Source organism: Penicillium citrinum (genome assembly GCF_028827155.1).
Source record: "Penicillium citrinum strain IBT 23319 chromosome Unknown utg000002l:1.0-3833315.0:1.0-3834789.0, whole genome shotgun sequence".
NCBI lineage: Eukaryota > Fungi > Ascomycota > Eurotiomycetes > Eurotiales > Aspergillaceae > Penicillium > Penicillium citrinum.
This window is the reverse complement of record NW_026622687.1, coordinates 2,177,791-2,194,493: the sequence shown is the minus strand read 5'-3', so window position 1 is coordinate 2,194,493 and position 16,703 is coordinate 2,177,791. Positions and strand designations below refer to the sequence as shown.

Sequence of the window (16,703 nt, the reverse complement as noted above, 5' to 3'; positions counted from 1 at the left end):
TCCAGCTCAACTTGTCTTTTCGCCGCTTTTTGCTTCAACATTGCTGCAATATCGCAGCAGATCGACAGGGCAGTGGCACCTGTTTGGGACATTCAGAGGGGCTTGCGGGACCTTTCAAACATCTACATACATACAGTATGTGTCTATATAATACCAACACTAAACGAACACTCCAACGTCACAACCGTGGAAAAGCTTGATCTCACGCTGTAACTCTGTTGGAAATACGCGATATTTCCATCAAAAAGTACCCACGGCTTTCCCTACGGTTGCAGCCGTTAACTGGAGTGGATAGGCAAAATCTCTATAACTAATCCACATACGAAAGTTTGTATGAACATACTAGTAAAATAGACGAAAGCCCCGATACGAATGCCTTTCTTACACCCAATTACATCACCTAGACAAGGAGTATACTTATAGGCGACTTATAGCACGATTGGATTGAGATTATATTCCCATATCGTAAAAGTACAAGCAAGAAAGTCGCAGGCGGTCCAATAGCAGACCCATTGCCGATTGTCAGAATGCAACATAATAATAATAATAATAACAGTATACAGTTCATGGAGACACAATACAGGGCAATAGAGAAGCATCAACAATTCGGACAATACAAATAAAACGGAAGCACGGACGCTTTCTAGGCTGGGGAGGGTCATCACATCGGACGGTGGGTTCTCCAAACCAAGAAGCAATCCTATATATTCCGTAAAGAAAAGATGAGGAATAGGTGGAATCACTTCGAAATAGACTCAGAAGGGTCACCACATGGGGCGGTAGGTTCTTCGAGCTTAAAAAATTATTCCATACAATCCTCGAAGACAAGCCTATCTTCATCGTCCTGGTTTATTGTGGAGGAGCAGGAGCAGCAGCTAGCCTCACTATCCGAAACAGCATTTCTCATGCTAGCTAGCATTGCATTTTCAATGTCGCTGGCGGCTATAATCGAGGCGGTTATGGACCCAGACGCGGCTGGCTCATGGGCGAGTTCATCAGCCAAGGGAGGATATTCATCGTCATTGAAAGTTCGGTCCTGCACCAAAGAATTCGGTAGATCTACCCCGGAAATATTCCGGGCCAATGCGCAAAGCATTGACTGGCGAAGATAAGGACCGGGTGTCGGCCAAAATTGACGTACTGTCTCAACATTTGATACGAAAGGGGTTAAGATGCCGTTTTTTTTCCAATGAAGGTAGGTCATCACGAAACGAAAATATAGGTATCTCTTGGCAGGCCGGTTATCGTTCAAAAAGGCGAGTTCGTTCCCATCGATATCCTAAGCATATAATGGTTAGATTTGCGATTTTTTCAAGGGTTCTGTCAACACTTACACCCCATAGTATGTGAATTCCACCCATCCGTGTCACGGTAAGTCCACGCTTCGACTGGTCTACCAGAACACATTTCCATTTTGACGGTATTTCGGTATCGCCCGTGTCTTGGGCTTGGGAGATCGGCAAAACAACAATATCACCTCGGTCCAGTCCTTCTTCAACCCTCTTATGTAGGCTCAAAGCTAGCAAAGCAAAACAGTCAGTTATAAGTAGTATGGGGGTGAGGCTATGTAACCAACCATTTCGGGGGTCCAACGACACAACAATTTCGCCGCCAAAGAGATAAGATATTTCTTCTCCTGTGAGACTTTTTGGCACAATGTGCGCAGCCTTGACATCATCTGCTATGAATTCGCATCCGATTATTTGACAAAAACCACTACCTTTCTCGATTCCATAATACTCATTCACGCTATGCTTGAACTGGCGGGCGTTGAAAGTTTTCTGGGGCTTTCTCTTGCCACATGCCGCCATGACACGTTGGAGCATCGAATCCGTGTAAGCTCGGAGATAAAGACCAGTGGCTGAAGGTCCAGTACGCTGTCGCTTTCTGACAGCAACCTCGTCTTCTAGGTCCTCGCTAATAAGCTTCTTCTGCCGCTTTAGGTTCCGTAATTCTTTCGATATAAGACGTGAGGGTGGTATAAATGGCCGCAAAGCGTCGCGGAATTCCTTTGCCGATAGTGATAGATTGTCAAGCGCGAAACCAAGACCTCTGTGCGCGGATTCAATATACTGAATATCGTTGGTAAGGAGTTTGATACGATCCTCTAAAAAATCAGACACGCATCGGTAGTCTTGTGTATTTTGGCTCAAATCAATATTTCTCTGCCTCCGGACAACAAGATCATCGTATAGACTTTTGGGCAGACGGGAAAGAATTACTGGAGGGACTTCTGGTATTCTTGACATGTTGGATGTTTTCGAAATTGTATGTAGAATTACCAAGAGAAAACGGAATCAAGATAGAGGTTTACAGTAGTGGCAAAAAAAAAAAGAAAGAGCAAAAAGAGACTGGTAAACGAGAAGGCTTGGAATAATGGAATTATGCGCTTATGATGCCTACTATTCACAGATTCAACCATAGAAAATAATAAGAAAACGTGGTTCGATGGGGTGACGATCTTATGGTTGCTGGTTGAGGGTTTCGTGGGTTCAACCATGAAACCCTAAAAATTAGAACCAAACCAACCCTTGGTGATAGTGATCAATTGTCAAACGCAAAACCAAGATCTTTGTATACAGATACAATATACTGAATAGAGTCGGAAAGGAGTTTGATACTTTCCTCCAAAAAATTAGACATACATCAGTAGTCTTTTGTGTTTTGGCTCAAATCAAGATTTCTCTGTCTCCGGACAACAAATTAATCGTATAGACTCTTTGGCAGACGGGAAAGAATTACTGAAGGGACTTCTGGTATCCTTGACATGGTGAGTATTTTTTTTTTTTTGGAAATGTATGTCGAATTATCTAGAGAAAGCGAAAAGATTTGGTTTAGGAAACCAACCCTTGTTTGGAATTCTCAAAAACCTAATCAGATTATCAGTGTTTAGGGTTTTTCAAAAGCAGTGTCGTAATGATTTTGAGCTTTAGGCGGGTGAAATCTCGGAATGATATTAAATGAATGTTGCAGAGTTTCTATAAACGTTATCTATGATCGGTCTCCGAGATCTTTGAAAGAATCAAATTATCCGAAAAGATTCCACAACTTGATGGTACTGCTAGTAGAAAACACAAGAGAGCATTATCTTCAGGCTGTCAAAGTTGAACTGGTGGTGGTTTCGATCTGTCCAATAGTACCAGTATGAGATGTCTTTTCTTCATTCGAGATACCGGTTTTGACCAGCGCAATATTCTTTTTCGTCGATGTCTTCCAGGCTTTTTGCCCAGACATAAAATAGTCATCAATTTGCTCCAGAGTTAGCCGTGATGTCTCAGGAACGAAGAAGAACACCATTATCACGAAAAAAACAGTGATTCCAAAATAGAAATAGCCAACATCTGGACCCATGTTTCCATATTCAGGGTTCAACATATACGGAGTCCAAAAAGTGGCCCCAAAAGCAAAGATCTGGTAGAGAAAAGTTGTATTGGCCTGACCATAGGTGCGAAGCCTAATGCTATGCATTTCTGCCGATGCAAGCCACGTACTGGACCCAACGAATCCACCAAATACAAATGCCCAAATGCAGAGAAATGCGACCACGACTTTCTGGGCAATCGCATTATCTGATCCAAGGGCGGTGCTCACCGAAGAGAATATGAGCATACAGGTAGCCATGAGACTGTAACCATAAAGCATGGCGAATCTTCTGCCTCCATAGTCGAGGATAGGGGGACCAATGAAAGCTCCGCCAAAGATACATAGCGCGACTATGGCGTTAATTAAATATGGATTATCGATTCCAACGCCATTGAGGAAAACGGGCGCATAAAGAGCGATGAATTGAATTCCGGTTAGGGGGAGACTGATCAATATCAAAGCGGAAATGGCTGTTCGACGCAAGTTCGTACCACGGTATATTTCCGACCAAGAAGTTGTTTTATCCATTGTCCTTTCGAATTCTAAGTGCTTCTTCACATCAAGTAATTGTTGAGATACTTCGTTTGAATATGGATCCCGAGATTGGATTGAACCAAATGAAACCCGGGCAGACTCGTCTTTCCCCTTTGTGAGGAGCCATCGAGGCGATTCTGGGAACATAAGAACTCCCGCAACAAGGCTCACAGCTAGAGGAATCTGGCAAACGATTGGAGTTTTCCACTGCCAATCATCACTCAAATTTAGTGTTGCTGAGCCAGCACATACTGCTGCTACTGTCACATTGCCCATGGCAAGGCCGATATTATAGAGACCGAGTAACAGGCCGCGTTTGCAAGCGATGACACATTCTGAGCCATAAACGAGACTTGATGAATATAGCTGACCCGTGCCAATACCACTAATGCATTTGCAGACAATATAGGCCGTGAAATTGCCAGATGTACCCAGCATACCTGCAGCTCCGACTACGTTGAAGACACAGGCAATTAGAATCGTACTCTTTCGACCGATTTTTGATCCGCAAATTCCAGAGAAGATGGAACCAACGGCAGAAAATAGTATACCGATGCTGATCAAGGACTGTTGTAAGGTACTGAGATTGCATTGCACCGTATTGCTCCCGGATTCCGCATCGAATGTTGTCTTGCAATGGCCAAAGGCTTTTTGAAAAGAAGGCATGATAAGAACCGCACCAGCGAAACCATTATCAAAACTTGCAATCCAAGCTGCCCAGGATACCAATATTGAAAGGAGGATCATTTTCAACGTGACTTTTTGTGACTCTTCATTGTTGGAACAAGGGATGGTTGATACACTAGAATCAAGCCGCCCACCATGGGCTTGATCTGTTGGAATTTCACTTGCCATGTGAGCAAGATCTGAAAACCTTATCGTGTTAGTTTGCGAAGCAGAGTAACTCGACTCCTTGAATCTGGAAATGCGCTAAGATATAGGACCAGTCGAAAGGGATCTGCCGCGGAAACTCCACCGATCAACAATCTTCGGCTGCCTCGGAATTCAGGGTGGTCCTGTGTTGCATTGCTTTTTTTACAGGCCGGATTGGGCAAGGAGGCGACAGTGGGTAAGTCATTGTTAATGCAGGAGTGTTCAAGACATTGTTTCTTTTTAGATCGGACAGAGCTTCTCGAAATTGGAATTAGGTTGATTATGAAGCGTCAGATGGTTGCGCCGATGTACAGATGATTGAAGGTATAGATCACGCCAATGGTCTTAAGAGGCGAAGTTCAACTTGAAAAACCGAATCGTACTGTATGCTTGTGATCAATAATGCAGCCATGCCCAATCAATTGCCTCAACCAGCATCTGTATGGCCAGATTGGCCCGTCACTTGCTCTTATTTCCAGTAGTGGTAGGATGGAGCTGTATGTAGTACAATTTCACCCCTTGTTTCGATTGTTGGGCCAATGAAGAAAAGAAAGATCAACATTCTCACAGGCGGCAGGATATGAGCCACCGTTGGATTGGGAAGAATTCTACAATTCTCTCGACAGATGATAGTTGATGCCTAATTTCCAAGTTCTTGGAATATTCAAAGAAATATTGTACGTCTCATTGATTCGGGTCATATGTACTTTAAGTATAACTATCGTTCCAATCTAGAACTCAACTGAGTCATCATTTCATGCACTCGGGGTTTAATCACGACCCAAGAAGCATCCGAGGCATATAAATCTATAAACTACAGCTCAATATACGTGGCTCAGACTTTGAAGAGTCAACCTTATTATACCATCAGAAATCTACAAAATATTTGTTTTCGTCCCATATCTTCAAATTAGTTTTCTTGTCGAATTAGTCGATGCCTAGTGAGAATAAAATATTACAAATTTATGCAGATACGGCCAAATTGAAGTCCTATGGGGGGCTGGAACTTGATTCAAACTTCGAAATCTGAAAAGAAGAGCCCCTTGAATGTCCGATTCTACATACCTCTGATTTTATAGAATGGTATTTTACTGGTACAACTTGTACTTGAGCCCTATTACATGCAAGGTAACCTCAAAACTAAAGAAATTAGACCAGGAAGTTATAATATTGGACCCAGAAATCATATCCAACTGGGATAGAAGATAGCTGGGGTTCGACGCCGTATGATGTATTAATCGACGCTTTTGACAATCCGCAGGCTACTAGTCCTTATATTACTTTATTTTCAAGCTAGAATTGATGTTAAATGAAATAACCTCGACAGTTCGTCGCCGGAAACGGTGGATGTGGGACCTTTGGAAAACATGCGGGGTCTAGTTGAGGTCCCGCAACCTCCAGGTTTGACAAGTTCACCTTCACTTCACACTTCGCTACAATTATTGTCTGAGCCACTGTACTAAATAGACAATGCCGAAGACTCGGGATCGAGCACGGCGACAACGGATCTGCCCCTGGTGCTTCCTGTCGTTTTCGAAAGAGGAACATCTTTCTCGACACATTCGCTCGCATACCAAAGAAAAGCCATTCAATTGCTCTGTATGTGGGAATTCCTTCACGCGTCAGTAAGTTTATCTCCCGGTAGAAGGCTGGCCAATCTTCTTACATTAGACAACAAATTCAGTGACTCTCTTTTGCGACACATGAGAGCCCATGATATCACAGGTAAAGAAGACCAGACATTCGGGTCAGCAACACACCCTCTAGAGACATTAACAGGCACAGACCAGGGTAGCGCCAGTCTAGCCTCTCTTGAGATCAATACCAACCAGTTATCGCGGACTGGAGCTGATAATGGGACAACGACGAACATCCTAGCTCCCGACCAGCACGACTCGGCCAGTAATTCAGAGGGCACTCTACCAGTATTGAATGAGCTCTTCAACCCCAACGTGGACGAACTTTTAGAATTTAATACAAACTCCCAAACCCCCGTTTGGCTAGCTGACGAGAATTTTGATCTGGATGCGTTCAATTCGTCCATTATGGAGAATACCCTTGGTCTCTTTTCCCCCGCCTATACCGCCAATGAGAGCAGTACCGATACAGCACTTCGAATACCAATTGACACCTCGTGTAATTACAAAGAAGACCGAGTGCGTCAGCATTGGTTCAACTATATTGGAACGCATAGCAATGGGCAAGCGACGCCTGAGGCAACGGCCGAAAATACAGAACTGGATGAGAGATACCGACAGAATCTCTTCCAACGGCTTCAGCAGCGGGTTCCAACGGAGCCATTACCATCGACAGATTTCCTGGTAAGTATCCTTTTTTAACCTCCTGTAAACCCGAATCTGGATGAGGTTGACTCTATTTTATCCCAGAATCTCTGTGTTCAATTATTCTTTACTAGATTTCACCCGGTTTTCCCAATTGTGCATGCTCCTACATTTCGGCCTTCAACCAAGAGCTCACTCTTACTTCTATCAATATGTTCTATTGGGAGCCTTTTCGTTGGTTCAAAATATGCAGTGACACAAGGGTCAATCATATTCGAAAGACTCAACAAAGCAATCTTGTCATCGGTAAGTTAGAAATCACTGTAACCGAAGAAATACCTTGGGTCAAGTTGGAGCTAAATTATTGTTACTACGTACCCAGTGGGAGAAATATCTTCTTAGTGGAAAATCAGAGGCTGTAGCAATGACCCAAGCAGCGCTCATTGGGCAAACCTTTGCAATGCTCTCTGGGGTAAACTCCTTTTCTTTTCTTGCCAGATAAAGGAGACTCGGGTTGACTAAGACTGATATGAACAGAAACCGAGAGACATTCTCACTCTCCAAACATTCCATGGCACAGTCACAACGGTAAGTGGCCTCTAAGATGATCTGAAAGATAGATTGCTGATTCAAACAGTGGGCTCGTCTCTATAAGATGTTTGACGCCAGCAGAGCGACTGATCGCTTGAGTACAATCTTGGAGACACATGCCACAGAGGATGCATGGAGAGCTTGGGTTCGAATTGAAGAACAAAATAGGTGAGATACTTGGTCACCATCCTAAATGTAGTTTTGTTTTAGTATTACTGCTAATTTTAGTATGGCTAAGAAGAGTTGCAGCCGGTCTTTATATTTTAGATACCGAGATTTCTGAACTCGTCTCAACACACCCTCTGATGAGATACGAGTCTCATTTGCTTCCACGGACGGCACGCCATGATCTCTGGATGGCGCCAAATTCCACTCAGTGGAAGAAAATATTGACTACTAGTAGAAGTACGCCAACATCACGCTTCGGAACTTCTTCGCTGAGTTCCAATGAAATTAACCAAGTCAAATTTGAACCTGATGGATTTCAGTGCTACATAAGATTGGAAAGTATTGGTTCTCATATAATGGAGCAAAAGCTTGCGTCGTTTGCTTGTAATAGGCAAATTGAAATTTTGGAGCACTTTGAACCCCAGCTGATTCAAATCTTTGACCAAAATGTCCGTGCTAACTCCGAGGCCACTAATTTCGAGCCATATTGTTTAGAGGTCTTATGGCATTCGGTGTTCATATCGCTTCTGGTAGACATCTCTCGTTTAGAATTAGCACTTGGAAGGGAAGGGCATGAAGGATCTATACATCATCGCGATTATCTTCATACATGGTCTTCGTCTCGGGAAGCTCAGCGTTGCGCTTTACACGGAGTATTGATTCTTCGAAAATTGCAAGCTATCCCCGTGGGTCTAGAACCAGCCATCCATGTTCCCCGAGCAATTTATCGGGCAGCGACTGTTTTGTATGTGTATTGTGAGTTTGGAAGAGATGGGAATACGTCGGACATTTTGACAGGACTTGACATGAATTTCCCTGAGATCTCTTTACTTAAAATGAACGGGGAGGCCTTACTTTTTGAAGCCAATGGCTATCGCAAGTCAAAGCCCAAAGCTTCTGAATCGAGCACTTTATGTGGATTGGTGGATCTTCTGCACCGAATTGGCCATTGGGGCTTGTCAAGGAAATTTGCGGAAGTGTTTAATATTCTGTTGGAGCAAAGCAATTGATAACATGAAACAAGAACATCTCTTTTGCTAGTTTCTCCAACCCATTTATCCATGGCTGCATTACAAACTTGTGGAAGTTTCTTTGGCTCCACAGCAATCATTTCATACATACAAGTGGAAATCCAAAGTCTCCGCTGATCGTGACTTGTCCCACTCTGCGCATCATCGATTTAATCTCGCATCCCCAATTTTGAACATTACTGTTTTCGCACAGGCCTCGAAGATCAAATTTTCAGAGTTCGACGATTGGAAACTTTCTCCGTGTTCAACGGTCTCGATGCCTGAAAACCCTGGAATGCTAAGCAGAAACAAGGGGTTGTATATCTCGGCGTAGACGGGAACAAGCGGTCGTGTTTCAGATAAATCCTCCTTGTCAAGGCTCTTGATTAGACGACCAATAGCTAGTATCCACTGTTCGAGCAGCGGCCCGGCAATCACAAGTCGATCACGAGCCAGAGAAAACCTCGGAATATACAATCTGTGCTCCTGGCCACACACAGTCAATTGCGAGAACGAGAGTAGGGACGGGTTTGCAGGGTCTCGGCGGTGTCAATCAACTGTCAGATATCATCGCGACTTGTTAAAAAAAGACGTTCCCCACCACGCGTCTCGTCAGCCAAGCACAAAGCAATTGTCAAAAAACCGAGACTCTGAACCAGATTCACGGGACGTATTCTGTCGATAACCCCAAATTCCCGACAATAGTTCGCAACTTGCCAACGGAATCGCTGCCGATTCTGGATGACCGTCCCGCGTTATTGTGGGTCTATATCGCTCTTCACGCCATACTGGGTTTACGGGCGGAGTCTAGTTTCTTCTCTTAATGCTCCCTTTGGTTCGAAAGTATCTCCTCGGTACATGACGGATTCATTGCTCGTCCCAGCAAGTTAGAAAATCCCCACACAATAACACAATATTGCAGCTGTCAACCAAAGGGATTGGGCACTGTCTGTACACTATTCTCTAAACTCGTCTGTCCTGCGCCATCTTTTGTCGATCGCTCTGCACTATTCGTCTAGGGCTTTTCATCACTTGCCTCTGGGACACTAAGATCGCCCCTGACGCGCCGAAAGCTCTGGATCTTCGGGCTTTTTTCGCCTCCCAGACTGCGTGCCCACTTGCACTGCACGTCCGGTTTTTAAAAGTCCGCGTTTCCCCACACAATTGCTTTCCTGTCAGAAATGAGTCGATCACATCGCCAGGATGATGAGCGAAGATGAGCACCAAAGGGTGCTGGCAGTAAGGACGGTTGCGGCAGTCTTTTTGCCAATAGCATGTATAACCGTCATGCTTCGCTGTTATGTGCGTGGGTGGGTTGTGAAGGGATTTGGATGGGACGATGGCTCCATGGTGCTTGCAATGGTAAGCGAAAGTTTCTTCTGTCAATTTCAATGGTCGAAGGTTTATTGATGGTATCGGGCTAATCGATATAGGCGTTTTATGTCATGTTCTGTGCGTGCATGATTGGAGGCACCCTTCACGGCACTGGGCAGTTATATGAGAACGAAACTCCGGAGAATCGAGTCCTGGCTATGAAGGTGAGACTTCGAATGATTAACGGTGACTAAAGTTGGCTTTCTGACAATAAAACAAGTACTGGTGGCTTTGCGAAATTGCCTACTGCTTTGCTTCGATTTTCTGCAAAATTTCAGTTTGCATTTTCCTTATGCGAATCACCGTGAAAAGGCATCACATATGGATACTCTACATTGTGATGATCCTTACCGTCCTTGCTGGTCTAGTATTCATGTTCCTGATGCTACTGCAATGCAAGCCGCTGTCCTATTTCTGGACCCGTTTGGCCTTTGACCCTTCCATCGAGGGCTACTGCATCAGCATCAACATCATCATTACAATGACGTACATATACAGTGTATTTGCTGCCCTATGTGACTTCACTGTTGGAATCCTGCCAATTTTCCTCGTGAGGAAATTGCATATGAAACGCCAGGCGAAATATGCTGTAGTCGGTATTCTCAGCATGGCTTGCATGTAAGTCAATGTCCCAGCTATCGTTAATTTTATTCTTGAGACACACAGCTGACAGTATACTAGCGCATCATCTGCTGTTATCATTCGATTCCCTTTCGTAAAAACATTTGGCGACTTTCAATTCCTTTGTGAGAACTTCGGATGGGTGTATGATGAAGATTTAGGATTTACATGCTAATGTGTTCAAATAGACGCTACCTACCAAATCGCTATTTGGTCAAACATCGAAGCCGGTCTCGGAATAACGGCCGGAAGTCTCGCAACCCTTCGCCCTCTCCTTCGCAAAATCATGGGCTCTCGCTCCGACCCAGACTACTCATCTGGGTTCCCTAGGATCTCAGGATCACGCCAAGCTAGGGCCAGTGGACAACGACCGATGCCACTTGGCTCGCTGGATACGAATGGGAGGAATGAATTGAGACCGGATAAATTAGCTGTGGTTGTGACAAATATCGAGAGCCAAAGAGACATGGAAAATTCGTGGCCACAACCTTCCAGCCCGAGCAGCAGTGAGGAAAGACTGACTTCAGATCATGGAAGTTCAGCAAAAATGGAAGTCGGTATCCATCGCACGTTCGAGGTCACTACAACGGCAGATACTGATGATGGAGAGGGGTCACATCGAGTGGCAAAAGAGCATCTATAAAAAGAGCCATTCTTAGGGCCGTATATAATACTTACGAATATAAACGATAGACGAATTTCCAACCCTCTTCCTCATATTATTATTAGTTATGTAGTACATTGCAGCGTCACTGAAGATGCAATTCATGTCTTTAAACGAACACGCTTTGTTAGTACCCCTGACATCGAATCTGCCCCCAACGCCAAGCCGATAGATTGGGGCTTTCGAGGGCTGATGCGACTAAAAATGCATCGAGGATGCTGACAAGATGGCTCCACAGTACCTACCACTGGCCTGGGCTCTTCGCTTCAAATCCTTTCGGAGGTCGTCTCCACTTGAACAAGAGCATATTGATGACCAATTTTGAGGTGTTTTTAACTTGTATTGGAAGGTTTACTATGGAATCTAGGTCCGCTGTCAACAATTGATATTCACTGGCGACACTAACAGCAATAAAATCGCAAAGACAGTTTCAGGGTTGACACAGTCAACGAAGCAGATTATGCGCTCCATAATTGAGTATCTATTTGATCATACTTAAACTATTCAAAGATAACCATTCGTGGCTAAACGAAATAGGGAAGGAGGAGAACAGCAAAGAAATGACATCCAGCATGGGTTTTCTTATTTTTTCTTCACAATTAGCACCGCACCATGAATAACTCCCTTGATCCTTTCCTTTCCTTTTTCTACTCCGGCCTCATTCAAGTGGCGTTCAATTGCTCTTCGATAAATCCTGACCACGTCATTTTCCGTGCCAACATCACGCGGATGAGCCTGGCGCCAGCGGGTGACCGGGCTGGACGTTGCTATCATCTTCTCAAACATATCCATATTCAGTTCTGGCTCAAGCGAATAGAATTGTTCGTCAACATCCCAATCCTTGCGAAAGAACGTGCTCTCGTCGAACTCGGAGATGGGTTGCTCCAAAGTCCATGGAAGTGGTAGACTAGTATACCGAGAGCGAGTGAGAAAATTACCCGGTTCGAAAAACGGGCTGAGATACTTCTCTTCTATCTGGTCCATGATATCTTGTAGAATTGTAGCACCCGGTACTGACGGATGGATTCTACTCCTCCCACTTGTCCACAGCGCAACACTTCCCCCAGGCTTGAGAACACGAGCAACACTGACCCAGAAGCGAGGCATATCAAACCAGTGGGCAGCATTTGCAGCAGTGATGAGATCCACACTGGCATCCTGGATGGGCTGTGGAAGATTTATCCCAAGGTCTTCGGCCGTGGAGACTTCATATCGTATCTGCTCGGATGTAGAAGTGAGACCATCCAATGACCGAGCAGTGGCCATCATGCCCTCTGAAGGATCTAGGCCAATTGCATGAGAAAAGTGTGGGCTGAATGCACGAACAACGTTGCCTGGTCCGCAGCCAACATCGAGAATGGTATCGAGCAGGCCACCGCTCGTTTTGTGATGATTGAGAATAGTTTCATACACTGTAAAATGATAATCAGGGCGAGATTGGGCATATGCCTTGCCTTGCTCTTGACTGTAAGCAGTGAATGTTTTCTCAGTCGGGAGAGTGGCAATAGATGAAGCCTCAGACATGACGATCAATACAAGTCGTTTTTTATCTTCATGGAACAATCAGACGAGATATATTGAGCACGATCACCACCAATTGAAGACGGAATAAAATGGAGAGTGAGGTTTTCAAAAACTCCAGACATCTTCGGAGACACAGCGTAAGCAGAGCTCGCTGGTCGGCTCGGAGTTTATCAAAATGGGTTCCGAAGTCCGATCGTTGAGATTGAGTGGAGGCTAGTCTTGTAGAAGAAATTCGTTTGATAGGTTTAGGAGTTGGTGTTGAAGCTCAACGGGCTAGCTTTGAATACACCAATGGCTTCAGAATATACTCGCTTGGAAAATGATGGATGATGTTGAGTGATGCCATCCCCAAATTTCACAATCCGAACGTATTTTGGCTCCGAATACTTTCCATGTCACAAAAGCGATCGATCGTCTCTGAAAATAAGCAAAATCTCGACCTACACCGGTGTAATTGCTCTCTTCGCGAAATAGAGCAGAAAATTCCTCACTGGCCACATAATTATCACAAAGTCGTTTGTCCAGGTGACGAAAAAATCCACGATTGGAATTTTTATTCCGGCATAGTAATGACAATTTGCAATGGAAGTGGTAAGTTGTATCAATTCAAAAAGAGCCCATAAAACGATACTTCTACAAGTATGGGTAGATGATTTAGAATTCGAGATCTTGTGAATGAGACGGACGACTAGGCATACCCCATGAGAAGATGATGAGCGTAGGTAAAAAGCACCTGGAGGGTTGGCTGTGGCTCAACAGTTTCAAAATCTCCACGAGGCAATATCATTTCATAGACGCGTTCTAACTTGTGGAAGACCATTTTTAATGTTATGTCAAGGCAAGACAGGAAGCGAGAGCGCAATTTGAGGCTGAAATGAGCTATATCAACAATGCGAAAAAAATTTACGGATAGGCAATAATAACAATGACTTATTCCACCTCGACGCAAATTGAGACAGTCCCCACTTCTCCCCACTTCCGAGCCTTGCTTTGCTGTATTCTATCATTTCAAGTTTGATATGCGATTCCAGTTTTATTCGATGGTGCCTAACGGCGTCAAAACTTACCCCTATCCAATCCGACGTACACTCTGTGTTCCTCCAGCCACATAACGCCAATTTTTCTTTAGTTCATGATCATAACCGGGGGCGTTTTATGTACATATGAAGTAAACGCCACGATTCGGAGGATTTTGCGCGAATCCGATGGTCAATTCACAACGTCTCAACCCCGCCTGTCTCCACTCACAACCGAGGCATCCAAGTCAATACTGTCTGAGTCAGTGTATAAATGTAACATTGGAATTGATTGGATATTGGATACGAAGGACATTACCCCTCACACTTATCAGACCATATATCTGGTGGAAGTACGCGCACTCATGACGAGACTAATTTGATTTTGTTAATACCCTAAGGTTGTTTGTTCTCCACGGTCCAACTTTCAAGCAATCCATTCAACAAAGTACAATATGACATCTGTTGGTGCAAACATCCCATGGGAAGAAAGAGTAGCCAAGAAACAACAAGAATGCTTTCAGAAGATCCCACCAGCATGGAGGATTCCCAGCAGCTTCTGGGATAATTTCCAGACCCCATTGGCAGAACATAAAACCGATCTCGTTCAAGAGCAAGCTATCCGCAAATCAGGCATTCTTTCAGACCGAGAATTGGACATCACTGAGAACTATACGGTGTCCAGGCTTCTATCATCATTGGCGAGAGGAGATTTGACCTCCGCTGAGGTGACATTGGCTTATTGTAAGCGTGCAGCAGTTGCGCAGCAGTTGGTGAGAGAGGGAAATTGTCACTGGTTAGACTGACATTCATTGCTAACCCGGCTGGATAGGTCAATTGTCTTACAGAGACTATGTTTGAAGAGGCACAGAAAAGAGCCGAATATCTGGATAACCTACGAGCTCAGGGCCAAGTAGCTGGTCCGCTTCATGGTCTTCCGATCAGTATCAAGGACAACTTCCACTACAAAGGAACCCAAGCTATCATCGGCATGTTTTCCTTTATGGACGAGGTATCATCAGAGAGCTCTCCCCTTGTGGAAATCTTATTGAAGCTGGGAGCGGTCATCTATGTTAAAACTAATGTGCCTCAAACCATGATGGTAAGTTCGCTCTGGATACCCTCTGATTCAATATTCTAACCTCCATTATCAGACCACTGACTCTCATAATAATGTTTTTGGGCGAACTCTTAACCCACGAAATACATTACTTGGTCCTGGCGGGTCAAGTGGTGGCGAGGGAGCTTTGATCGCTCTACGGGGCTCTCCATTAGGCGTTGGAACTGATATCGGTGGTAAGTGCTCGACACAGCAGTGCAATCTAGACGAGGTACTAATAGAGTTAAGGATCCGTCCGAATCCCTGCCCTATGCTGCGGAACTTATGGATTCAGACCTAGCGCTGCAAGGGTGCCAAATGGAGGAATGCGTGTCTGCACCACCAGTGGAATGAAGTTTGTCCTGTCCTGTGCAGGTCCACTTTCATTGGACTTAGATGGTATCGAGACATTCTTCAAAACCCTCTTTGAAGTTCGCCCCGCTCTTTATGATTCTACCATCTTGGATATCCCGTGGAGACAGGTCTCCACGAAGCAGAAATTAAGAATCGGAATTGTTCCCGAGAGCCCTAACTTTCCTTTGCAACCTCCTGTTCAGAGGACTCTGGTCAATGCAATTCGCATATTGAAATCACAGGGACATACCGTCATTCCCCTCGATTCTGAAGAATGCCATATTATGGAGGCAAATAGTGTTGCTTTCGGTACCTTCGCGCTTGACCCGGCTGCGAGAAATCTTCTGGAATCATCTGGAGACCCCCCAGTTCCAGCCTTGGGCCACCTTGGCCGACAGGGTGAAAAGCTCAAGAAGTATCTTGCGCCAGCCTCCGACACAAGCTCATTAGATAGAATGGGGCAGTTGGCCACTTTGAATACGCTTAAAGCTGAGATGCGAGAGGGTTATAGGAAACTATGGCTCACAAATGACCTTGACATTTGCATAGCTCCCCCTGCTCAGAGTACTGCAGTCGAACATGATACTTTCGGGTTACCTCCTTATACTGCATTCTTGAATGCCCTTGATGTGAGTTCTTTCTTTTTTAATATGCAGAGAACTTTTTAAAGAAGAGAATTCTGACAAATTTAGTTCCCATCGTGTATCCTTCCGTTTGGACATGTGAATGCAGAGGATGCAACTGGAAAATATGAACTAAAAGAGCATCAAGTTGGACCGGAATGTGAGTTCCAAGGTTTATCCCGGACGCTTGTCAGAATTCACGAGCTAATTCATCATCGTGCAGACAACTTTGACATACTTGATGGTGCACCATGCTCTATTCAACTCTTCACTCTCAATATGCGTGACGAGGAATGCTTGCAAATGGCGAAGCAGATCGACCAGGACCTCAAGAACAGAGCTTGAGATCCCGCAAACTGAGACTCATATGATCCAAAACCAAGGTTGTTTCTATACTACTAGTAGTTTCCTGGAAATGTCGCCATTAGATCAGTCGTCTATCATATAAATTCTACAGCAAGACCGAAACTTCATCGGCTTCGTTTTATGGAACATAATCGTTAATATTTTCATTTCGCATCATTAAACATATCAACCCAATTATCTTCATTGACCTCCACCCTAGCTTCATGCAAATAAATTCCAAAGTTCACTCAAGGGAACAAAC

General features: G+C 44.5%; 6 protein-coding genes across 6 annotated transcripts; 3 read left to right on the top strand and 3 right to left on the bottom strand.

The window, feature by feature from the left end:
* Positions 1 to 802: 802 nt before the first annotated feature.
* Positions 803 to 2,249, bottom strand: N7469_002639 (uncharacterized protein; the record flags this gene model as incomplete). The annotated part of the gene is made up of 2 exons (XM_056641559.1): positions 803 to 1,279; positions 1,335 to 2,249. The coding sequence occupies 2 exons, from the start codon at positions 2,247 to 2,249 to the stop codon at positions 803 to 805; spliced, it is 1,392 nt and encodes a 463-aa protein (XP_056504053.1).
* Positions 2,250 to 3,090: 841 nt separating this feature from the next.
* On the bottom strand, positions 3,091 to 4,644 carry N7469_002638 (mfs monosaccharide transporter protein; the record flags this gene model as incomplete). Its single annotated transcript, XM_056641558.1, has 1 exon — positions 3,091 to 4,644. One exon carries the CDS (start codon positions 4,642 to 4,644, stop codon positions 3,091 to 3,093), a length of 1,554 nt encoding a protein of 517 aa, XP_056504052.1.
* A 1,596-nt stretch (positions 4,645 to 6,240) lies between these two features.
* On the top strand, positions 6,241 to 7,815 carry N7469_002637 (uncharacterized protein; the record flags this gene model as incomplete). Its single annotated transcript, XM_056641557.1, has 5 exons — positions 6,241 to 6,395; positions 6,455 to 7,091; positions 7,435 to 7,524; positions 7,590 to 7,640; positions 7,690 to 7,815. 5 exons carry the CDS (start codon positions 6,241 to 6,243, stop codon positions 7,813 to 7,815), a joined length of 1,059 nt encoding a protein of 352 aa, XP_056504051.1.
* Positions 7,816 to 10,024: 2,209 nt separating this feature from the next.
* N7469_002636 (uncharacterized protein) lies at positions 10,025 to 11,459 on the top strand (the record flags this gene model as incomplete). Its single annotated transcript, XM_056641556.1, has 5 exons — positions 10,025 to 10,183; positions 10,255 to 10,359; positions 10,416 to 10,813; positions 10,877 to 10,941; positions 11,005 to 11,459. The coding sequence occupies 5 exons, from the start codon at positions 10,025 to 10,027 to the stop codon at positions 11,457 to 11,459; spliced, it is 1,182 nt and encodes a 393-aa protein (XP_056504050.1).
* Positions 11,460 to 12,062: 603 nt separating this feature from the next.
* Positions 12,063 to 13,004, bottom strand: N7469_002635 (putative S-adenosylmethionine-dependent methyltransferase; the record flags this gene model as incomplete). The annotated part of the gene is made up of 1 exon (XM_056641555.1): positions 12,063 to 13,004. One exon carries the CDS (start codon positions 13,002 to 13,004, stop codon positions 12,063 to 12,065), a length of 942 nt encoding a protein of 313 aa, XP_056504049.1.
* A 1,471-nt stretch (positions 13,005 to 14,475) lies between these two features.
* N7469_002634 (putative general amidase) lies at positions 14,476 to 16,441 on the top strand (the record flags this gene model as incomplete). The annotated part of the gene is made up of 5 exons (XM_056641554.1): positions 14,476 to 14,793; positions 14,853 to 15,122; positions 15,175 to 15,316; positions 15,369 to 16,102; positions 16,166 to 16,441. The coding sequence occupies 5 exons, from the start codon at positions 14,476 to 14,478 to the stop codon at positions 16,439 to 16,441; spliced, it is 1,740 nt and encodes a 579-aa protein (XP_056504048.1).
* Between the last annotated feature and the right edge of the window lie 262 nt (positions 16,442 to 16,703).